The 23,271-nt window shown below is 57.9% G+C and overlaps 3 protein-coding genes across 3 annotated transcripts; 2 read left to right on the forward strand and 1 right to left on the reverse strand.

Annotated features, from left to right (window-relative positions):
* The first annotated feature begins 4,481 nt into the window (after positions 1-4,481).
* Positions 4,482-6,102, forward strand: TPPP2 (tubulin polymerization promoting protein family member 2). The gene is made up of 3 exons (XM_038741438.1): positions 4,482-4,839; positions 5,218-5,371; positions 5,838-6,102. Exons 1-3 carry the CDS (start codon positions 4,667-4,669, stop codon positions 6,027-6,029), a joined length of 519 nt encoding a protein of 172 aa, XP_038597366.1. The 5' UTR covers positions 4,482-4,666; the 3' UTR covers positions 6,030-6,102.
* A 904-nt stretch (positions 6,103-7,006) lies between these two features.
* Positions 7,007-7,790, reverse strand: RNASE13 (ribonuclease A family member 13 (inactive)). The gene is made up of 2 exons (XM_038741114.1): positions 7,757-7,790; positions 7,007-7,500 (listed from the first exon to the last, which is right to left on the reverse strand). The coding sequence occupies exon 2, from the start codon at positions 7,493-7,495 to the stop codon at positions 7,007-7,009; it is 489 nt and encodes a 162-aa protein (XP_038597042.1). The 5' UTR covers positions 7,496-7,500; positions 7,757-7,790.
* Positions 7,791-16,004: 8,214 nt separating this feature from the next.
* Positions 16,005-23,229, forward strand: ZNF219 (zinc finger protein 219). The gene is made up of 6 exons (XM_038741115.1): positions 16,005-16,033; positions 20,191-20,261; positions 20,496-21,015; positions 21,097-22,116; positions 22,283-22,414; positions 22,562-23,229. Exons 2-6 carry the CDS (start codon positions 20,256-20,258, stop codon positions 23,227-23,229), a joined length of 2,346 nt encoding a protein of 781 aa, XP_038597043.1. The 5' UTR covers positions 16,005-16,033; positions 20,191-20,255.
* The last annotated feature ends 42 nt before the right edge of the window (positions 23,230-23,271 follow it).

Here is a 23,271-nt window from a genome sequence, read left to right on the forward strand (position 1 = left end):
CTGGTTGGAGTCCAAACCAGGTTGTTTCTGGTGTAGCCTGGGTGCCCTGGTGCAGCTTCCCCTGGTGCAGGCTCCCTTGGTGCAACCCCCTTCCAATCAATCAACCCATCAAGGACAGTTCTTCCAGACTACAGGCTCCTTGTTGTCAGGGAACTTGTTTATTAACTCTGATGTATTGTACTTTCCCAAGTGCTCTTCTCTCCCTTTAGACTGTAAGTTCTTTGTGGGCAGGGAACATGTCTACCCACTCTGTTATATAATAATAATAATGGTATTTGCTAAGTACTTTCTATGGTCCAAGGACTGTTCTAAGCGCTCTTAAGTGCTTAATACAGTGCTCTGCACACGGTAAGCACTCAGTAAATACAATTGATTGATTGCCTGCTTGCTTATTAGAGTAAGTAGTAGGCACACAGTAAGCAGTTAATAAATACCTTCGAATGATTGCTTAATGGATTGATTGAATGCTTACTGTTTGCAGAGCACTGTAATAAGCATTTGGGAGAATACTATACCATAGAGTATAGACCTCCCCTCCTCCCCAACCAGTACAGATGATACTCTTAGTGCCAGACCTCCCCCAGCACCCCTGGTGAAAATACCCCTGGTAGTTACCTCCTTACAGCACTTATGTACATAACTTTATTCTTGGTTGTTTCATGTACATGTAATTTATTTTGCTACCTGTGGGTTTGGTGTACGTTACAATTTCCTTGAGGGCAGGAATCATTTCCATTAACTATTGTACTCTCCCAAGTGCTTAGTACAGTGCTCTGCACATAGTAAGCTCTCAGTATTAATCAATCAATCAGTGATATTATGTTGCTAATTTGTACTTCCCAAGCGCTTAGTACAGTGCTCTGCACATAGTAAGTGCTCAATAAATACGATTGATGATATTAATTGAGTGCTTATTGTGGGCAGAGCCCTACATAACACTAAAATAATCAGTCAACCAGTGGTATTTATTGACCGCTTAGTATGTGCAGGGGACTGTTCTAAGTACTTGGGAGAGTACAAGACAACAGAATTAGCTGACACATTCCCTGCCCATAATGAGCATTCAGTCTAGAGGGATAGGCAGACATTAATATGAATAAATAATTTATAGTATATGTTTTAAGTATATATAAAATAAATTACAAGTAGGGAAGGCAATCAAGTTTAAGGATATGTACATAGACTGTGAACCTGTTGTTGGCTAGGAACCATCTCTATATGTTGCCAACTTGTACTTCCCAAGCGCTTAGTACAGTGCTCTGCATGCAGTAAGTGCTCATTAAATACGATTGAATGAATAAGTGCTGTGAGTGCAAGAGTAAGGGCAGGGGTGAGGGGACCCAGACTGAAATGTGTAGATGATGCGGAAGGAAGGGAAAATAGGATAGGGAGATGAGAAATTCTTCACGGAAGGCTCGCTGGAGGAGATGTGATTTTAGAATCGTGCTTGGCACATACTGAGTGCTTAACAAACACCATAATAACAATAAGAATAGGTAGGGCTTTGAAAGTGGGGAGAGTGATGACCTGTCCTCTATGAAGGGGAAGGGAGTTACAGGAAGGAGAGAGGGTGTGAGCAAGGGGTCAGTAGCAAGAGAGATGAGAGTGAGGTACAGTGGTTGGGTTGTTATTAGAGAACTGAATCAATCGGTACTATTCATTAATTGATTAGCACCCCCTCAAAATAGACTCCTGAAGTGGAGAATATTGGTCCCAATCCGGTTGCATTATGATCAGTCAAACAGTTAAACAGTTGCAGTTTCTTTAATGGTATTTGTTAAGCACTTACTATGTGCAAGGCACTCTACTAAGCGCTGGGGTAAATATGAGATAATCGAGGCGGACATAGTCCCTGTCCCACATAAGGCTCAGTTTTAATCCCTATTTTACAGATGAGGTAGCTGGCCCAGAGAAGTTAAGTGAATTGCCCAAGGCCACACAGCAGACAAGCGGTGGGGCTGGGATTAGAAAACAGGTCCTCTGACTCCCCGGCCTGTGCCATTTCCACCAGGCCAGGCTGCTTCTCTGCTGAGCCTTTACCGTGTGCAGACCACTATACTGAGCACTTGGGAGAGTACACTACAATAGAGTTGGTAGATGGGATCCCTAACTTCAAGGAGCTTACAAACTAGTGAGGGAGATGGACATTAAAATAAATTACAGTCAGGGGAAGCAGCAGAGTATAAGGATATGTACAGAAGCACTGTGGGGGTGGAAAGGAGTGTGGTCTACAGTGTAGAGTGTGAAGCCCTCCCTTCAAAGCCCTACTAAGAGCTCACCTCCTCCAGGAGGCCTTCCCAGACAGAGCCCCCTCCTTCCTCTCCCCCTACTCCCCCTCCCCATCCCCCCACCTTACCTCCTTCCCCTCCCCACAGCACCTGTATATATGTATATATGTTTGTACATATTTATTACTCTATTTATTTTACATGCACATATTTATTCTATTTATTTTATTTGGTTTATATGTTTTGTTTTGTTGTCTGTCTCCCCCTTCTAGACTGTGAGCCCGCTGTTGGGTAGGGACCGTCTCTATATGTTGCCAACTTGTACTTCCCAAGCACTTAGTACAGTGCTCTGCACACAGTAAGCGCTCAATAAATACAATTGAATGAATGAATGAATGGATAGAGCACAGGTCTAGGAGACGGAAGGACTGGGTTCTACTCTCAGCTCTGCCACTTACCTGCTGTGTGACCTTGGGCAAATCACCTAACTTCTCTGGACCCATTACCTCATCTGTAAAATAGGGATTAAAACTACGAACCCCATGTGGGTCTTGGACTGTGTCCGATCTGATTACTTTGTATCTACTCCAGTGCTTAGAAAAGTGCCTGAAATGTCGTGAGCACTTAACAAATGCCATTTTAAAAAAAACACCCAAAGGGCTTGAGGTATACTGACCCAAGTCCCTCTAGGCTGTAAACTCCTTATGGAAAGAGAATATGTCTACCTACACTGTTATATTGTATTCTCTCAAGCACTTAATACACTGCTCTCTCTGCCCACAGTAAGCCCTCAATAAATACAATTGATTAATCAGAGGTAACACAGAAGGGAGGGCGAACAGAGCAGGGAAAGGAGATGTGATTTTAGCAGAGCTTTGAAGGTGGGGACCGACCCTGCCTGGGGCCTCTCCCCCTTCACCGACCTACCCCTTAAAGGTGGGAGTGTGTGGTCTGCCTGATATAATATTAATAATTTTGGTATTTGTTAAGTTCTTACTTTGTGCAAAGCACTGTTCTAAGCGCTGGGGAGGATACAAGATGATCAGGTTGTCCCATGTGGGGCTCACAATCTTAATCCCCATTTTACAGATGAGGTAACTGAGGCACAGAGAAATTAAGTGACTTGCCCAAAGTCACAGAGCTGACAGGCAGCGGAGCCGGGACAAGAACCCATGAGCCGGGACTAGAACCCATGAATAATGATGGCATTTGTTAAGCGCTTACTATGTGCCAAGCACTGTTCGAAGCGCTGGGGGGAATACAAGGTAATCAGGTTGTCCCACATGGGGCTCACAGTCTTAATCCCCATTTTACTGATGAGGGAACTGAGGCACCGAGAAGTGAAGGGGCTTTCCCAAAGTCACACAACAGACAAGTGGCGGAGCCGGGATTAGAACCCATGATCCCTGACTCCCAAGCCTGGGCTCTTTCCACTGAGCCATGCTGCTTCTGATATAATAATAATAATAATAATAATAATAATAATAATAATAATAATAATAATGGTATTTGTTAAGTGCTTACTATGTGCAAAGCACTGTTCTAAGCACTGGGGGGATACAAGGTGATCAGGTTGTCCCATGTGGGGCTCACAGTCTTAATCCCCATTTTATAGATGAGGGAACTGAGGCACAGAGAAATTAAGTGACTTGCCTAAAGTCACACAGCCGACAATTGGTGGAGCGGAATTTGAACCCATAACTTCTGACTCCAAAGCCCGTGCTCTTTCCACTGAGCCACGCTGCTGGAGTTCCAGGCCAGAGGGAGGACATGAGCAAAGGGGTCAGTGGCGGGATGGATGAGAGGGAGGTACAGTGAGTAGGTTGATGTTAGCTGAGTGAGGTGTCTGGTCTGGGTTGTAGCGGGAGATGAGCAAGATTAGGTAGGAGTGGGGACCTGATTGACTGCTTTAAATCCTAGAGTAAGGAGTTACTGTTTGATGTGAAGACGGATGGGCAACCGTTGGATGTTTTTGAGGAGTGGGGAGATATGCACAGAGAGGTTTTTAAAAAAGTGATCTGGGCAGCTGAGTGAAGTACGGACTGGGATGGGAAAAAGTCTAGAGTCAGGGAAGTCAGTGAGGAGGCTGATGCGGCAGTCAAGGCGGGAGATGATAAGCGGTTGGATCAGTGTGGTAGCCATTTGGTAGCAGTCGCCATGGGAGTGGAGCTGGTGATGAGGTCACAGAGGCAGTGATGAGGTCACAGTTGGCTCTGTTCTCCATCCCACTCCCCCACCCCCCAACAAACCAGTTCCTGCCCCCACAAAGAGACCATCTGCTCACTCAGCTGCAGGCATCTGTCCCAGCTGCTCTACCCCTTCCTCACCCTTTCTCAGCCTCCTCCCCACCCAATCCTCCCTGCACCTTCTCATCTCCCCGCAAAGCCCCGCTCCCCTGCTCCACCATCTCCCTCGCTGTCGCCGCCCACAGCTGAACCATGGCTTCAGAGGCAGAGAAAACTTTCCAGCGCTTTGCAGCCTACGGAGACTCTTCCAGCCAAGGCACTGAACTCAACAACAAAAATTTTTCAAAGCTTTGCAAGGACTGTGGCATCCTAGATGGGAAATCTGTCACCTCTACCGACGTGGACATTGTGTTCAGCAAAGTCAAGTAAGGGGCGAAGGGTAGGGCCCAGGGGGTTTTGGACAAAGGGCTCCCCTTTCTCAGGCAGTGGATGTGGGATCCCTGGAAGGATAAATGGAGACATGGCATTGTTTATTGAGCTCCCGCCGGATACATGGCACTGTACTAAGGATGAGAGACTAGGGGTTGAGAGGTTCTGGGTGACTCAGGGAGTTAGGGGGAGACACAAGGGCAAAAGAACATGAGGGGAGGTGGGGTCCCTGGGAGGAGGGTGAGAGAGGGGCAGGTTCTCTTGCTCATTCATCCACTCTCCCCTTGCGGGTCTCGGGCTATGGAGTGCCCTGGGCTCTTGCACTGGGTCCAGGGACGCGGCTGGAAGCTTAGGGCTGTTCTGTCCATGGGCAGGCAGAAGGGTGCCCGCACCATCACGTGGCAGCAGTTCCAAGAGGCGGTGAAGGAGTTGGGCGCCAAACGCTTCAAGGGTCAGAGTGCAGACGAGGCGCTGCAGGCCATCTTCCGCCTCATGGAGGGCAAGGGGCCGACGGCCACCGGCGTCACCGTGAGTCCTCTCACCCAGATTTCCGACCCCAGCTGGGCCCTCTCTCCCTCACGGACCCTACCTCTTGGAGGGCCGGCCCCACCCCTGTCCTCTGAGAGGGCAAGGTGGGGGTGAAGAGAGGAAAAGGGGGAGAAAGGGGGTGAGGAGGGTGGGAGGGAAGTGGAGGGGAGGAGGGGGAGACCAGTAGGGACAGGAATCCCAGACAACCCAGGTCTCTACAGAGGCCCAGCCCACCCCCACCCACCCCCCACTCCATGGGTCAGTCTGAACAAGTCTGATTGCAGCCCTTCCCTGCCCCAGGCCAGCTCAGTGGGTCTAATCCCCGGGAACCAGGTCTATGAGGTGTTAAGTGGGAAGGAGTGCTGGTACTCAGGGAGGGGGCTTCTGTTGGGCAGAGGCTGCTCGGGGCAGGCCACCTGACAGTGGCTGGCCCTGGTCTCTGCCCGGGGCCTGTGTCTGGGCGCAGAAAGCGATGACCTCGGTAGGCGGTGTGGATCGGCTGACGGACACCAGCCATTACACGGGCTCACACAAAGAGCGCTTTGATGAGAGCGGCAAAGGCAAGGGGATCGCGGGGCGCGAAGACGTGCAGGACCACTCTGGCTACGTGGGCGCCTACAAGGGTGCAGGCACCTATGACAAGAAGACCGGGGCATAGGGGGCTGGGAGGTGGGGAACTCTCCCCTGACCCTGGGGTTACCAGTGGAGACAATAAACTCTGTGCAACAGCAGCAGATGGGATAGAGTCTGGGGAAGAACCTCACCTGAGAACCCCAGCCCAGATATCTCGTCCAGAGATAGATAGTCCTAGGCCACTGCCTCTCACTGGTCATTTCATCTACACAAAACCCTCTCTTTTTCTTCCCTCCCCTGGGCTGGGGGATTGGAATTCAGGAAGATCAGAATTCCTTCTCTGTCCCTTACCTAAAGGCAGGTAGTTGTGGGGTCCCTAGGATATGGGGTTCTCAATCTGTCTCTCAGAGATGACCTTTCTATCTCAGAAAGCGTCTCTCATGTTTGTCTTCTATTGTTTTCAGAGACTGTCTCTCAGTTTACTTGTATCTATGAGATACAACCTCTCAAAGTCTCTCTCTCAGGTCTCTACCTCTCTCCCACATTTCTCAAGGTAGATTGCAGCAGGACCATTCCCCCTCCCCCCGCCCTCAGACCCCGGAGGGAGGCCGGGGTGGGGGGAGGACACCCCCACACTGCACACACCCCCTCCCTAGTACACAAGGGGCCTGGACATGGCAGGAGGGGGAAGGGCCTCTCAGAGAACCCAGAACCCTAGATTCATCCCCAGGGATCCTGATCCCCCTTACCCAAGAGTGAAACTTCAGGAGAGGGAAGAGTCATGACCATTTGGGGGGTGAAAGCTATCTGTGGAGGTGGGATGGTGACCATGTGGGCCATTTTCCCGAAACCCCTCCGTCACCCCGGAGAAAAGTGGGGGAAGGGTGGGGAGGGAGAGCTGAATCAGACCTGTGGGGAGACTTGCAGCTGGGGAGGGCGATGGGGGCTGCTGCTGGCCTGTTTCCCCACTGAGGACTCCCAGCCCTGCTCCCTGCCCTACTGCCTACCCTGCTTCCTGCCCCACCCCCTCAACTGCAAGGCTTCACCTGGCCTCCCACCCACCTAGGAGACACCAATGATATCCATCGGGAAGCCCTCAAACTTGCTGGAGCAGAGTAGCCAGATTTTGTGGGACTGGACATGCACGGTGGCATTGTAGCGGCAGACCGATGGGGGCAGCCCAGGGGTGCGGGCACATGTGGTCACTGGGAGGGGCTTGCGACTGAGTGTGCAGAACTCGCCAAAGTCTTCACAGAAGGAGTCGGTGCGTGCGCAGAGGGCACGCACGGAGTGCGAGGGCGCGTGCAGCACAAAGTGCCTCTCCGGACACTGCCAGCTCTCACGCTGCGCGCGCACATAAGCCATCAACCCGTTGCAGTAGCCCCGGAATCCGGGTGCAAAGTTGGACCTGGGAAAGTCGATATGCATCAGCTGGAAGGTTCGGGCCTTCGACGTCAGAGAGGGGAGCAAGGCCGGGGCTGGCGCAGGGTCCAGGGCGAGGACAAAGAATAGTGGGAACAGCGTGGGGGTCCTGGGGGAAGCTGGTGCCATCGCACCTAGTAGGGAGAGGGGAGGTGGGGAGAGGGATGGGATGGGGTGGCTCATCCCCTTAGACACCCCAGCCCCCTTCTAGACCTCTCCCAGTCCACCCACTGACCTCCATGGCCCTTTCTTATTGGTTCCCCCCGGCCTGTGTCTCCACCAACCTCTCCCTTGTCTGTGACTTTACTGACCCCCTACCCGGTGCCTGTGTCCTCATTGATCACCAATCCCACCAACTTCTCATCGACCCCCCTGTGGGTCCCACCTGACCTCGGTGCCTGGGTCTCTTCTCTTCACCCTGGGACTGCAGCTGCCGCAGAGATCCCGGTCACTATGAGGGCAGTGGGAGGAGGAAGTGGTTGCCTTATATCTGGAATGAGAATTAGGACCTGGGAGGGGCTGAGCCAGTGGGAGTGTTGGGGGACCTGAGGGACAGGCCGGTCTTCTACTAAACAGGTTGTGGCGAGGGCAGGGGCTGTAAGCCAGAACATCCAGTTCCCTCCGACACGGTCCCTCCTACAATGCTTTTGATCTTTTGCCCCTTTCCCTGCCCTCTCTTCCTGTCCCCTTCCCCGCCTCACAGACCTGGCTTTGGGTGGAATGGAGTATGGAGCCACTGAGGGGGCAAAACCAGAGCCCTGATAAGTGGGCATCCTTAGCCACTCTCTCCCCCGGCCTCTCTCTCTTAAGGGTAGGCCTGAAATGCTCTGGAGCCCCCAGGTAAGAGTCTCCCTTACCTACCCACCATCCCCTAAATGTAATGGCCCTGAGTGATCCTTGGTTTCACCCTGGAGACCCCAGGGCCACTCTTACATGAGGCCACCCCTGCCCAGCTGCTAATCCAGAAAGTGAGCGATTGTGCTCTCATGCTGTCCTTCCTCTTTCATTTCAATTCTCAGTAGGACAGATCATCATCTTCCTCATCTTTCTCTTCACTCTGGCTTCAGCCAGATATTTTGAGGCCTTGGCTGAAGCCAAGAACACAAGATTATAAGAAGCACCATCTGGGTCAGCTCCAAGGCCTGCCCAGCTCAGGACTCTCTATGACAAGGCAGTCAGATTGCTTGGAGGGATCATCTTCCGATTGCCTTCCTTGGAGACCATCATGTTGGGGATGAACCATCCATCACTCCTAACTCTCCTTTCCCTATCCTTGAATCTCCTTCCAGAGACCCAGCACAGACTATCCAAACCCTTAAGTCTCCCTTCTCCATCCCAGTGACCCAACATGGTCGCTTATCCATGGATGCAGACCCCCTCTGGGCTCTATTGGTGTTCCCGGCTGTACAGCTTCCCATCAGAATGGATTCCCTGGGCTCACCTCCCATTGAGGGAAGAATGATAATGATGATGGTGGGATTTATTAAATGCTTACTCTGTGCTGAGCACTGGGCTAGATGTAAGGTAATCAAACACTGTCCCTGTCCCACCGGGCTCTCATGATCTAAGAGGGGTGCAATGCGAGCATTTTATCCCCATATTACAGATGGGGAAACTGAGACACTGAGCGATTAAGTGACTTGCCTAAGGTCACACAGCAGGTAAGTGGCAGAGCTAGCAGTAGAACCCTGGTTTCCTAGCTCCCGGACCCTTACTCTTTCCACACTTCCTCTGAAGAAGTGTTCCCTGACCCTGGTTCCAAACCTGCGGCTCCCCAGCTCCGGGGGGTGTCCCTGGTCCCGGTGGGTGCAAATGGAGTGTTCCCTGCCCGTGCCCTTCCTTCTTCTGCAACCCAAAGTTAGTCACCCCCGCCCCCAGCCCCTTCACTCCCCCAAACCCTCCCCTTCTCCTCCTAGGCTGATTAGGTCGGGACTGCGGCCCGTTCCCTTCGGGTTTTTCCCTGGATCGAAGCTGCTCCATCCACATCCTTCTCCTGCCACCTAATGGCCCTGCCCATTCCGCACACCCAAGGCTCCAGCGGCTTGTAGCCGCGGCCTCCGGAGCTCTGCAGCTACGTGGACAAGTTGGGCCGGTCCTCCGGACCGACCTGGGCTGCCCAAAGCTGGACACAGCCAGACTCAAGCCGGATTCGGGCATTTAAAAGTCCCCCGCTCTTTACTGGTGTTTCGGGGGAGGGGGGAAGAGAAGCATGGCCCGACTGGCCGGCAGAAGTGGGAAGGTTTTGGTTCCTGTTCCCTTCTCTCCTGAGGATAGAAGGATAGAGAGAAGGAAGAGGGCAGGGGAGGAGAGAGTGTAGGTTCTGAAGAAGGGGAGTGCCTCTACTGTTTGTTGAACGTTTGACTATTTGTGACCACTTGAGTCCTTTAATAGGTAGTCAGCTCTCTGAGGGCAGCAACTCCAGCTTTATGCTTTGGTGATGAAGAGGAGAAGATAATAGGGACAGAACAGGGACGATTCAGGGAATGGAATTCTAGATTCTAGAATGGATTCCCCTTCCATTTTGCTTTCCCCTGGGCTTTGTGAACTCAATTCAAAATCGACTTCCAGGAAGCCCTCCGAGATTAATCAAGGTCTATTCACCACTCTACCTGCCTCTTAATGCCCTGTCAGTCCTCACTTCTTCCCATAAACTGAATACTCAAGCAGCATGGCCTAGTGGTAAGAGCATGGGCTTGAGAATTCAGAGAATCAGCTGGGTTCCAAGCCCTGCTCCACCACTTGTCTGCCATGTGAACCTGGGTAAATCACTTGACTTCTCTGAACCTTAGTTACCTCATCTGTCAAATGGGGATTAAGACTGTGAGCCCCAGGTGGCACAATGGACTGTGTCCAACTTGATTATTCTGTGTCTACCCCAGCGCTTAGTAAAGTGCCTGACACATGGAAGCAACTAACAAATACCATTTTAAAAAAGAAGTGTTTAAATCCTATGTAATTGTTGCCCTCGGATTCAGTTTGCCCCCACACTGACTTGTTTGCCTGTATAGTGAAGCCTTGGTGTAATGCAGCTACAAATTCCAAAGTGAACTCCCGAGAAACAGTTTTTGCAAAACCCACTGATACCCATCACCTCTGCCTCTCAGCCTCACTCCTGGTCACTGGGATCTGTAAGGGTTTCCCTGGCTGGTTTTCCTGCACTGGACTTGAAATTCCATGAGGGTGGGGCCAGGGAGCAAGTTGTTGATTAGGGATGGGGAAACTGGGCACAAACTCCATAGCTCAAAGAGACAGCACTAGGCTGGAAGGTCCAAACCCCAGTCCTGGATTCCAGTTCTGGTTCTGACATGACTGGAGGCTAGGCCAATCAAGAGCCTAGAAGGGATCCCAACCCCAGGCTTCAGACCTTTCCCCTCCTGAAGCTGGTGTCCTGGGTGGGCAGAGAGAAGTCGACCTTAAGGGTCTGAGTACTGCCAATGGTGTCTGCAGGCTATTCCTGAGATTGAAAGGTCTGGATCAATGTTCAGTTTGGACAGCAGACTCAGCCCCTCAAGACTGGGAAGGGGCAGTCTGACAGCTGGTCCAGTGTACAGTGCTCAAGCCTGGGGGCTACGATGATCAGTTCCTCAGGAGTCACCCTGTATTGGGGGAAGGTCACTGCCCCAGGGTCTGCCTGCGGTGGTGGGAAGTTCACTGCCCCTAGGGTGACCCTGTCCTGGCTGGATCACTGCTTCACGGCTCACCGTATGCTACCTGGGTGTAATGCGGTGAGCAGACTGCATGGGGGGAAGATGGGGCGTAGCTGCAGTCACTGCTGCTTCAAACAGACACCAACTTTTTCCTGGTCTGTGGCAGAGACCCAGCGTTTCTGGAAGGTGTTCCTGCAGATGCCCAAGGCCTCGGCTCTTCATTCATTCATTCAATCGTATTTATTGAGCGCTTACTGTGTGCAGAGCACTGTACTAAGCGCTTGGGAAGTACAAGTTGGCAACATATAGAGACGGTCCCTACCCAACAGTGGGCTCACGGTCTAGAGTCTTCACAGCTCCCACCCGCCACAGCTCCAGTCCACGCTCCAGCTGGGCTGCAGTGTCACTGCTCTGCGGCTCCCTTCCTGGCCACCTACTCCATACAGCTTGGCGTAGTGGATAGAGCACAGACCTGGGAGTCAGAAGGTCATGAGTTCTAATCCCCCCCACCCCAATCCGCCACTTGTCTGCTGTGTGATCATGGGCAAGTCACTTTACTTCTCTGTGCCTGTTACCTCATCTGTAAAATTGAGACTGTGATCCCCACGTGGGGCAGGGACTGTGTCCAGCCCGGTTTACTTGTATCCACCCCGGCGGTTAGCACAGTGCCTGGCACAAAGGAAGCGCTTAACAAATACAATTATTATTATATGCTGCAGGGCTTTCGTTCATTCGTTCATTCATTCAGTCGTATTTATTGAGCACTTACTGTGTGCAGAGCACTGTACTAAGCGCTTGGGAAGGTATATTATAGCAATAAAGAGAGACCATCCCTGCCCACAACGAGCTCACAGTCTGGGTGGGGAAGCACTGATAAGATTAATTAATTAATAATATGCAATTACGATCAAAACGGCAGGCAATACCGATGACGGCATGTTTAAGCACTGTTCTAAGCACTGGGGCAGATCTCAGTTCATCGGGGCCCACAGGGGGCTCACAGTCCAAACAGGAGGGAGAACAGATATTAAATCCCCATTTTGCAGAAGAGGGAATGGAGGCCCAGAGAAGTGGAGTGACCTGCCCAAGATCACCCAGCAGGTGAGGGGCGGAGGCTGGCCGAGAAGCCGGGGGCTCTGACGCCCGGAATTCTATGAAGGAGAAAGTGGTCATGAGTTCTAATCCTGCTCCTCCACTCGTCTGCCGGGTGACCTTGGGCGAGTCATTTCTGGGCCTCAGTTTCCTCATCTGTTAAATGGAGATGGAGACCGTGAGCCCCACAAGGGACAGGGACAGGGACTGTGGCCAGGCCGATTTGCTTCCAATCATAATAATGGTATCGGTACAGAGCTTATTATGTGCCAGGCACTGTTCTAAGCGCTGGGGTAGATACAAGCTAATCAGGTTGCCCCACGTGGGGCTCACAGTCGGAATCCCCTTCTACAGATGAGGTAACTGAGGCTGTCTGTTCTCTACCTCGGGTAGTGCACGGGGTCTCCTCCAGCTCGGGCGGGCAGGACTTCTCCCGGGACTCCATCTGGGCGGAGTAGGGGAGCCAGGGACGGGACGAGGCCGGCAGGGGAAGGGAGCTGTCAGAGGCAGCAACTTTCCCGCGATCAGTACTGTGTCCTTCACCCCAGCTCCTTCTCTCCCCCAGGGTGGCCGGCACGAAAGCCGCGCCCGGCAGGTGTCGAGAGCCTCTCCGCTTCGCCTCGCCGGGCCCTGCGCCCCGGCAGGTAGAGAGGAGTCTTTATTTCCCCGCAGGCCTTGGGGCCCAAGCTGGGCGATGCTGGAATTTAGAGCTGGAAGGGAGGGTGGGAGAACTAAGTGTGGGAGCCACGGGGTCGGCAGGCCGGCGAGTGTGTTTGTGTAGGGGGTGTCAGACAGCCCCCGCAGTCCCAGCGGGAGGCGGAGAGCGGCGGCCGATCCCTTGGGGAGGGGCCTTGGGCCCCTTGCGGGGGGCGGGGCCGTCAGCCCCGTGCGGTGGGAGTGGCCGGGTCCCGGGGGAGGCTCCGGGGGCGGCCTCGTTAGGTAGTGCGGCCGGAAGGCCCTCGGCTCGGCGGCCCTCCGGCCTCGCCTCCCGCGCGGACGGGTCCTGTCGGGGGAGGCCCAGGGGGAAGGCGGCGCTGCGGCCGAGTCTCTTGCGGCCAGCTCCCCCGCTTCTCTCCCAGTTCTCCCTTTTTTCCCCTGCTTGCCCCGGCTTCCACCCTCCCTTCCCCCTTGCTCGACTCCCCACCTCCGGCAGCTCGCGACCCCTGCAGCGACTGCGCCGGGGCAGCAGGAGGAGGGCGGAGGCCGCGGCGAGGAGGTCCCCCGGGTGAAGCCCCCCGCGCTGACCTTTAGCACCAGCGAGCCGGCCCGCTGGTGGCGGGAAAGGGAGACCAGGGGCCGGCTACCCCATTGTCCTCCCCCCCTCCCGGCCAGCTTTCTCGACCCCCCCTCACGCCTCCTCTCCGGGGTACCTTATGAGGGTCCGATGGGGTGGACCCCGCGGCCACCTGAGTCCCGACGACCGTGAGGACTAGTGAGGATATTGAGCAGCATCGTGGCTCAGATCTCCTGGGTTCCAGCCCATTAGCTCGCTCCCCTCAGTGCCCTCCCCACCCCCTATCCCCCACGGGGTTCCCCTCGTCCCCCGCCCCGGGCCTGCAGGCCTGGGCTTAGGTTTGGCTGTGAGGGACCACAAATGGAGCAAAGTTCCAAAGGCAGAGGGAGGGCATGGGGTAGAAGGGGTTTTGGAGGGAGGGGGACAGCCTGGTGGGGCTGGGGCTTCTGAGCACAGCTGGTTGCTCCCCACTCTGCTTCCAGTCTGGACCTCATCCGCCCCCCCCCCCCCCCGCTTTCCCCCCTTCTCTTATTCCCTTTCCCCCATCCCCTGCCCCCATCTCTGCTCCCTGTGGCCTCAGAACACTTTCTTCTAGCCCCTAGTCTAGGCCAAGTGCCCCAAGATAGGGGTGGAAGGCGATTAGGTGGTGTCGGTTAGCTAAAGCGCGAGTGGTCTCCCATTATTGTGGCCAAGATTGACTAACTCCTGGCCTGGAACCCCCTGCTTCCCTCTTTCAAAGCTTTCCCAGTGAGCCCCTTTCTCCAGAAGGCTTTCCCTGATGATTAATCCCACCACTTCCGAAGCACGTCATCCCCTCAGCCACTTCAACACTTTTAGTTTCATCTACTTGTTTTGATCAGTTGTATCTTCTCTTACACATACCTTTTTTAAACCTATTGTATTCTTGGCTTCGGGTCTGCTTGTCTCTCTTAATAAACTATAAACTCCTTGAGTTCAGGGACCTTCTCTAAGCTCCCAGAACAGTGCTCTGCACAGAGCAGACACCCCGAACAGCCCTTCTGGCATAGTAGGTGCCCAGTTTAGCATTCTGTGCATGGAAGGCATCTAGTACTGGACTCTGCCTGTCCAATACAGTACCCTGCACAGGGTAGGGGTCCAATGCAGTGCTCTGTATTGGAGGCACCCTGTCCAGCACCTTGTACTCAATAAATGCCATTAATCGGTTGATTGGATTTACCCAACAGACAATTTGTCTATTCTGATGATGATGAAAGCAGTGAAAACACGCTCAGGGGAGTGGACACCCTTTTAATTGGCCAGAAAAAATTCAAAAGTGACCCAGACACAAACATGATGAAATCTAATGGGGGTGAAACTTCTGGGTGGTGTGCCTGGTGATCTAAAGGGAACACCCAGACACAGGATCTGGGAGAAGGGTGAGGCATATGCAGGCAAAAATAAAAAAGACAGGGGTGGGGGGTGTCAAAGTTGGCCACAAGCTGATGAGGCTCTGCAATGCTATGCTTCTGCTTAGAAAGCTCCAGGACACTGGACTGAACCAGCAGGAGGACGTGTCAGACCGGGACCCCTCACCCCACCACTGCCCCAGCTTGAAATCCAACCTCTTTTTCCCCTTCCTTAGGCAGGCTGGAGAAGGACAATCCGTCCTGAGGGAAGGGTGGGGATTTGGGGTGCTTGGCCAGGAGAACGGAAAGCTGAAGGGGCAAGTCAAGGGACAGTTCTAGTCTTCGAAAGGTGCCTCTATTTGTCTGCCTGTCTGTCTCTCTCTTTGTTTCTTACTTGAAATGGACGGGTGAAGTTCATCCAGGAGTGTGTGTGGTTGAAAAAGCCAATGAGGAAGCCACATTCCGGGCCACATTGTGCACAAGAAAAGGCCGTCCTTTGTCATGTTTAATTCTTGTAAGGGCTGGCGTTGTTTTCTCTTTTGCCTCCCAAACATCAGAGCCCCATCTGGAACAGCGACTGAGTCCGACCTGATTATCTTACATCTCCCCTAGCACCCAGTACAGCGCTTGACAGTAAGTTCTTAATAAACACTATTTATTATTATTATTAGCAGTAATAATAATAATAAAAAAGGCCATTGTCGCCCCTAGGTAGGCATCCACCAGCCTCAAGTACAGCGGGGAATCGACCCAGATTTAGAGGACATGCGATCGGGCGGTCGGGATGGAGAGGGGGATGTGCCGTCGGGATGGAGTCGGGGGGGGTGGGGTGCGTGTGTCGGTGTGTCGGGGGGTGGGGTGGGGTGGGGGAAATGTGCCGCCTCCCTCTCCGGTGCGCTCTGTGAAAGGAGGAGGAGGAGGAGGAGGAACGTGAAGGAGTGGGGAGGGGGTGGAGAGGGGACCCGGCTCCGTCCGTCCATCCGTCCATCCGTCCGTCCCCGAAGTAGGGGAGTAGGCGGGATGACCTGTTCTGCCCCATGTCCAGTGTGTAGGGCTGGGCTCCCGCTCGTCCCTCGTCGCCCCCTTCTCCGCCCCTCCCCGCCGCCCCCCGCACGCCAATGGCCGCGGCGGGCAGGAGGCCCCACACAATGTGCGGGCGGGGGCGGGGGCGGGGGCGGGGGCGGGGCGGGCCGGGGCGGGGCGGGGCGGGGCGGGGGACCCGGGGAGGGGGGGCCGGGGCCCGGCGCATCTCCCCCGGCCCCACGGAACGCCGCCGCCCGCGCCGCCGGCCCCACCGCCCGCCGCCCGCTCCGCCGCCCCCGGGCCCGTGAGTAAGAGACCCCCGGCCCCCGGCCCCCGGCCCCCGGCCCCGCTCCCCCCGGGGGGCTGGGGGGAGCGCCCCGCGTCGGAGCGGGAGCAGGTGCAGGGGTCTGGAGGCGGGCCCCAGCTCCGCCACAGAAAACTTCGCCGAGGGGGGGGAGGGCGGGGGGCGGGGGGCGAGGACCGGCGGCGGGAGCGGGAGCGGCCCGGAGGGGCGGGGACAGGAGGAGTGGGGGGCGCGGGCCGGCGGTGAGTGGGGGGCGCTGGCGGGGCTGGGGGGCGGGGGAAGGGAAGAGGGGAGCTAGGTCCCCCGGGGGCTCTGCTCTGGGTGCCCCGGGCGCGGGCCCCTCCTGCCCGGCCCCAAGCAAAATGGGGCACAAAGAACTCGACCCGCAGCGGCCGCGGCTGCGCTTTTGTTCTCCGGGGCCCGGGGCCGCCGAGCGCCCCCTCCTCCCTCCCCGCCCGCCCGCCCCCCCTCCCTTAGCCCCAACCCGCCGCATCTCTCGGGCGCCTCATCCGGGCCGAACAGCCCGGCCCCCCGCCCCGACCCATCTCCCCGCCTCTGAATCGGGCAGGGGCTCTGGGGGGGTTCGGGACCCTTGCTCGACCTTTCTGAAACTCCAGAAACGAGGAACCTGGGCGGGGGGCGGGTGTTAGCGGCACCTACTTCGGGGCCCGGAGGAGGAGGAGGCACCTCCAGCGCTGCCCCTGCGCTGAGACACCCCCCCCCCCCTTCCTCTTGCGGGGCTTGGGAGTGGGGGGGGGGGGGGAGAGAGAGAGAGAGAGAGAGAGAGAGAGAGAGAGAGAGAGAGAGAGAGAGAGAGAGAGAGAGAGAGTGTGTGTGTGTAGGGGGACTAGGGGACAACGACGACAGAGGAGCTGGAACTCCTCTCCCAATGAATTTGGAAGGCTGCGAGGGCAGCCCCCACACACCTACATTCTGGCCCAAACAGTCAGGGGGCAGGGATGACATGAGGAACATGGGGTTGGTTCTGACTACACTTTTAGACGGTGAGCCCACTGTTGGGTAGGGACTGTCTCTATATGTTGCCAACTTGGACTTCCCAAGCGCTTAGTACAGTGCTCTGCACACAGTAAGCGCTCAATAAATACAACTGATGATGATGATGATGATGACTAGGCCAGTCTCGAATGGGAAGGAAGGCGGCCGCCACCATCCAGAGGTCCCTGATCCCCGACATCTAGGGCCGACTCCGGGGAGGCGATAAGGGAGACCGGGAGGAGGAGGCGGGGGCCCGAGGCCTCGAGGGGCTGTCTTTCCCACCGTGACCTCAGTTTTCCCCACAGGCCCTGAAGGGGATGAATCCTTCTATGTCAGTACCGCATCTGTGTGGCCATACGACACAGATCAGACAAGGGGCAGGGGACAGAGCCGAAGTCAAGGGGACAAGGATCAGGAATGGGAGAAGCTTTGGAGAGGACGTACATTCCACGGGTAGTGATTCAGTTTCCCCTACAGGCACAGAAGGGCCCTGGATCGTCTCATTCATGCATTCATATTTATTGAGCTCTTACTGTGTTCAGAGCACTGTACTAAGCGCTTGCAACATACAATTCTGCAATCTCCTGCCTCCTATTACCTTTGAGGAGGGAAAAAAATCGGTTTAACTCGCAGCAGGGAGGGATGTAAGATAGGCTTCAGAAGGAACTTCCTGATGGTGAAAGGGGAGAAGCAGGAACAGATAATTAGGAGAGATTAAGGAATCCTTTTCCCCTAAGAAGAATCTTTCCACATCCCCTCACCTCTCAGCTGTGTCACAGCCCTTAGAACAGTGCTTGACACAAAGTAAGCCCTGGATAAATACCAGACTAGTAATACTGTCCGAGAAGGGGCTTGGAAACACGGTGGGAGTGGAATGAGCTGAGTAAAGGTTTGGAGAGGTGGGGGCGTTGCGAATCTAGGAGGAGGGAGGGGAGGTGTTTTGGTAATGCCCCTCTTGGCTAATTTATCATATCCACTCTCACCCAATTCCAGGTTCCCAAGCCCAGCTCCTCCTTGCCCTCCTGTTTTTCCTTGGAGAGAGAGATCGGGATGGGGCGGGGGGGGGCGGGGGGAGCGGGGGGGTGGGGGTGTCACACCCTTCAGTACCATGGAGAGTACAACGCCTGACCTAAAAGGTCCTTTCCTCCATCTCACAACCATAAAAAGGGGGCTGGAATTCCAGGGAGCCCCTCCCGCCAACTAAGTACCATAGAGCAGGGACTGGGCTACCGGGGGCCCCTCTGCCACCACGATATCATAGAGAGGACACGGGGCTATCAGGGAGCACCTCTACCATGGTAGTGCCATAGAGAGGGCATAGGGATTCCAGGGAGGCCCTCTACCTCCACAGTGCCATAGAGAGGGCACTAGGGTAACTGGGAATACCTCCCGCCATCTCAGGACCAAGGAGATCAAGGTGTTAACTCGGCCCCGGGATGCAGGAGAGAACGAAAGGGGTCCAGAGTGACTCTTCTTGCCATCTTAATATGTTGCCAACTTGTACTTCCCAAGCGCTTAGTACAGTGCTCTACACACAGTAAGCGCTCAATAAATACGATTGATTGATTGATTGATCTTAATGGCATGAAGTAGATGAAGTAGAAATGAGGTGCCCGGGAGGGACTCAGTTGCTGGATAAATATCCTGCCAACCATATTTGGGAAACACTGGGGTAGTTTTCTGAGTTTCCTCCCATCCCTTCACCTTCTCAGTGCTGCGGCCCCGTATGTACTTCCTCCAAGACCACCCTCCCTCCTCTTTCCGCACGTGCAACTACCTCCCCCGGGGTCCGGCCTTATGCTCCACGAGGTGGCACAGCTCTCTGGAAAGCACTGATGTTTTGCACGATTAATCAATCAAAAATATTTACTGAACGCTTCCTGTATGAAGAGCATTGTGCTGAGCAGTTGGGAGAGTTCAATACAACGAGTTGGTAATGATGATGATGGCATTTATTGATGATGACGATGATGATGGCATTTATTAATTAATGATGATGGTATTTGTTAAGCACATACTATGTGCAAAGCACTGTTCTAAGCGCTGGGGAGGTTACAAGGTGATCAGGTTGTCCCACGGGGGCTCACAGTTTTAATCCCCATTTTCCAGATGAGGGAACTGAGGCTCAGAGAAGTGAAGTGACTTGCCCAAAGTCACACAGCTGACAGTTGGCGGAGCCGGGATTTGAACCCATGACCTCTGACTCCAAAGCCTGTGCTCTTTCCACTGAGCCACGCCACAAAGTACAGTTCTAAGCGCTGTGGTGGTTACAAGGCGATCAGGTTGTCCCACGGGGTGTCAAGCACTGTGCTGAGGTCTGGATCAGATACAAATTAATCAAGTCAGACACCCCAGAATTGCCACCCAGCACGTCCTCAGCACCGTAATCATCATCATTACAGTGTTTTTATTATTATTGTTCTTACTAGCGAGAACCCCACGTAAATGTGCCACTGCCCCTCCACCTCGCTTCTTCAGTGATCATGTCTACTACTCCAGTGGTTACTCAGACACCAAGGGTGGGTCTCGGCCAGAGGTCCTTCTGTCCAGACATCAGTCATTCCTTCCTCCCCTGATCCCCGCATCGCCGCCCCCTCCCCCCGACTCCCCCGCCCGCCCACCTGCTCCTGGAGAGGAGCTTGTTGGTGTCAGCCTCAGGGGTTGAGGTTCCACCGGGGTTTCTCAGCTCCGAAGCCAATCCCCAGGCAGCAGAAGCGGCCGGGCTGCCTCCCTCTTCTCCCCCCCCCGCCCCCCGCCCCATTCTTTGCTTGCCTCCCCGTCATTCCCACGCCCCTCCCCCCCGCCTCGGTCTCCAGACGGCTAGGAGGTGTCTGCCTGCATGAATGAGTCTCTGTGATGAATGGAAATCCAGCAGCGGGGAGGAGGAGGAGGCCGAGGGGGAAGGGAGAGGGACGAGCGGGGGCTTCGGAGGATCCGAGTTGGCCTGGTTGGCAGGGGCGGTAGGGGCTGAGGGTCCGCGTTGGAGAGCTGTGGCTCCTCCGTGACGGTCAGGGCCAGGTTGAAGAGAAAGGGAAGGTCCTAGCGGAGGGGTCATCGGGGGAAGGGTGGCCTTTAACCGAGGAAGCGGGCGCGCGCGTGTGTGTGTGTGTGTATGGAGGAGGGCCACCCTCCTCACTGAACTCAAGTCTTGCTTTCTCTAGTCCCCGATCCTTGGCCCCGTTCCCTCCTTCCTTCAACCGGTGCCAGGGAATGTGAAGAGTTCCCCATGGAGGTGAGTGAGGCGATGCCCTCTCCCCCGCGCCGGCCCAGCGGTCCCCACCGATCGTTGCCCGTCAGTCCGTGCCCGGGCCTCCCGCCCTCGCCTGCCCTAGCCGTCTACGGCGCCTCCTCCCCCGTCCCCGCCCCCCGTCGCTCCTGGGCCCCCCCGGGCGCCACACAGCCCGACGGGGCCGCGGGGGGCTCCGGGGTTGGCCCCCCGTCGCTGCCCCTTCCTCTGTCTCCTTAGGGCTCCGCTCGCCCCCCGCCGGGCTCCTTCGACGGCGCACTGGACCTGCAGCGCTATTCCAACGGGCCGGGGCCGGGGCCGGGGCCGGGGCCGGGCCCGGGGCCGGGCGGCGGGGGCCCGGGGCCGGGCGGCGGGGGCCCTGGGGCGGGCGGCGGGGGCCCGGGGCCGGGCGGCGGGGGCCCGGGGGCGGGGAGCCGCGAGGGCGGGCGGCGCTTCCCCTGCCCGGTGTGCGGGAAGCGCTTCCGCTTCAACTCGATCCTGGCGCTGCACCTGCGGACGCACCCGGGGTCCGGGACGTCCCGCTGTCCGCACTGCGGGCACCGCGCGGCGCGGCGCTCCCTGCTGCGCCTGCACCTGCGCACGCACCGGCCGGAGCGGCCGCGCAGCCCCGCCGGACGCCTGCTGCTGGAGCTGGAGGAGCGCGCCCTGCGGCGCTTGGGCCGCCCCGCTTACGGCAAGGCCCCCGCCGCCCCGGCGCCGATCCGGGCCCCGGCGCCGATCCGGGCCCCGGCGTCGATGCGGGCCCCCGTCCCGTCGGTCCCGGCGTGGATGCGGGCCCCCGTCCCGTCGGTCCCGGCGTGGATGCGGGCCCCCGCCCCGTCGGTCCCGGCGTCGGTGCCGCCCCCCTCCCCCGCCGCCTTCCGCTGCCCGTTCTGCAAGGGCAAGTTCCGCACTTGGGCCGAGCGCGAGCGCCACCTGCACATCCTCCACCGGCCCTGGAAGTGCGGCCTGTGCGGCTTCGGCTCCGGCCACGAGGAGGAGCTGCTGCGCCACCGCCGGGCCGCGCACGGGCCGGGGCCTCCCGGCGACCCCGACGACCCCGACGACGACGACGACGACGACGGCGACGACGGCCACCCCGACGACGACGACGACGACCACCCCGCCGACGACGACGACGACCACCCCGCCGCCGACGACCACCCGGCCCCGGAGCCCGAGGGGGGCCCTCCCCCGTCTCCGCCCCCGGCCCCCGCGCCCCCGCCGGCCCCGGAGTTCCGCTGCCCCGTGTGCGGCCAGGCCTTCACGCAGGCCTGGTTCCTCAAGGGCCACATGCGCAAGCACAAGGCCTCCCTGGACCACGCGTGTCCCGCCTGCGGCCGTTGCTTCAAAGAGCCCTGGTTCCTCAAGAACCACATGAAGGTTCACGCTAGCAAGATGGGGGCGCCGCGGGCCGCGGGGTCCGGCCCGAGCCCGGCCCAGGCCCCTCCGTCTCGGCCCCGGGCCCCGGCGCTCGGTCTGCTGGCCTGTGAGCCTCCGGGCCCTGCGCCGCTGCCGGCCCCGACCCCGACTCCCACCCCCCGCGAGCGCGGGGAGGCCCCGGGCCTGCTGGGCTACCTGAGCCTAAGGGCGGCCGGGGCCGGGGCCGGGGCCGGGGCCGGGGCCGGGGCCGGGGCCAGGTCCAACGGGGAGGGGGCGGGGGCTGCGGCGGCAGGCCGGACCTTTGGGGGATTCCGCCCGCTGGGCCCGCCCTCCCCCGCTCGGGCCCCTCGTTCGTGCCCCAAGGAGCAGAAGCAGGAAGAGCCGGAGGACGGCTGGCCAAGGCACCGGGTGGCGGGGTCGCCGGCCTCCCTGCCCAGGGAACCCACTGGAAGCCCACCTCGGGCCACCGCCTCGCAAGGTAAGGAGCTCGGACACAGCTCTCTGCCCGGCCCGCCCACATCCTGCGACCCAAGGTCCTTATCCTGCCCCCTGCCCACCCTCCTCTTGGCACCCCGGTTTGGCGTGAGTAGTGGGCTACAGATGACCTCCCCCACCACCACCCCGCGTGTGTGTGTGTGTTACAGAGGAGAACGGGGTGTTGGCGGGGAGGCCGCGGCCGGCAGGGGCCCGGGGGGCCTCGGGCAAAGACTGTCCCTTCTGTGGGAAGACCTTCCGCTCCGCGCACCACCTCAAGGTGCACCTGCGCGTGCACACAGGTGAGAGGGCGGGGCAGGGCGGTGGGAGCCCCGGGAGCCCCGGGAACCCCGGGAACCCCTAGAGCCGGCGACGGGCCACGGGACGGAACGGCCGGGGGAGCAAGGGTGAGTGGGCGGTTCGGGAGCTCCCTCTGACCCCTCCCGCAGGTGAGCGCCCCTACAAATGTCCGCACTGTGACTACGCGGGCACCCAGTCCGGCTCCCTCAAGTACCACCTACAGCGCCACCACCGCGAGCAGAGGGGCGAGCCGAGGGGCGAGCCGAGGGGCGAGCCGGGGCCGGGGCCGGGGCCGGTGCCAGGGCCGCCTCCGCCCCGGCCCCTTCGAGACCCGCCGTGTGCGGGCAAGCCTGCCGCCTGCGCCGAGGGAGGTCCTGGCCCTCGCCTCTCCAACCCGGCCCCGGCCCCGGCCCCGGCCCCCCGCCAGCCGGTCATTACCGGTCGGACCCTGCGCAACGGGCGGGGCGGGGAGCCCGAGCCCCTGGACCTGTCCGTGCGGCCGGGGCCGGGTGGGGAGGTGGGGCCGGCGGGGCTGGGCCGGGGCACCGGGGCCGGGGGTGCCCTCCTCCGCTGCCTCTTCTGCCTGTTCGCCACCGGCGCCCCCGAGCTCATGGCCTTACACCGGCAGGTTCACCACGGACGGCGGGCCCGAGCCCGCCGCCCCCCGACGGCTCCTTCCCAAGGCCAAGGCCGCAGCCGCAGCCGCAGCCCCCCGCCGGGAGGGGGCGCCGCGCTCCGGCTGCTCGGGGCTGAGGAACCCCGGCCGCTGGGCGCAGGCGCAGGCGCAGGTGCAGGCCCGGGGGGCCCGGACCCCTAGCGCCCCCTGCCGGGGAGCGGCTGGAGCGGCACCTCCCCGGGG

This window comes from Tachyglossus aculeatus, assembly GCF_015852505.1.
Source record: "Tachyglossus aculeatus isolate mTacAcu1 chromosome 12 unlocalized genomic scaffold, mTacAcu1.pri SUPER_6_unloc_1, whole genome shotgun sequence".
Classification (NCBI taxonomy): Eukaryota; Metazoa; Chordata; class Mammalia; order Monotremata; family Tachyglossidae; genus Tachyglossus; species Tachyglossus aculeatus.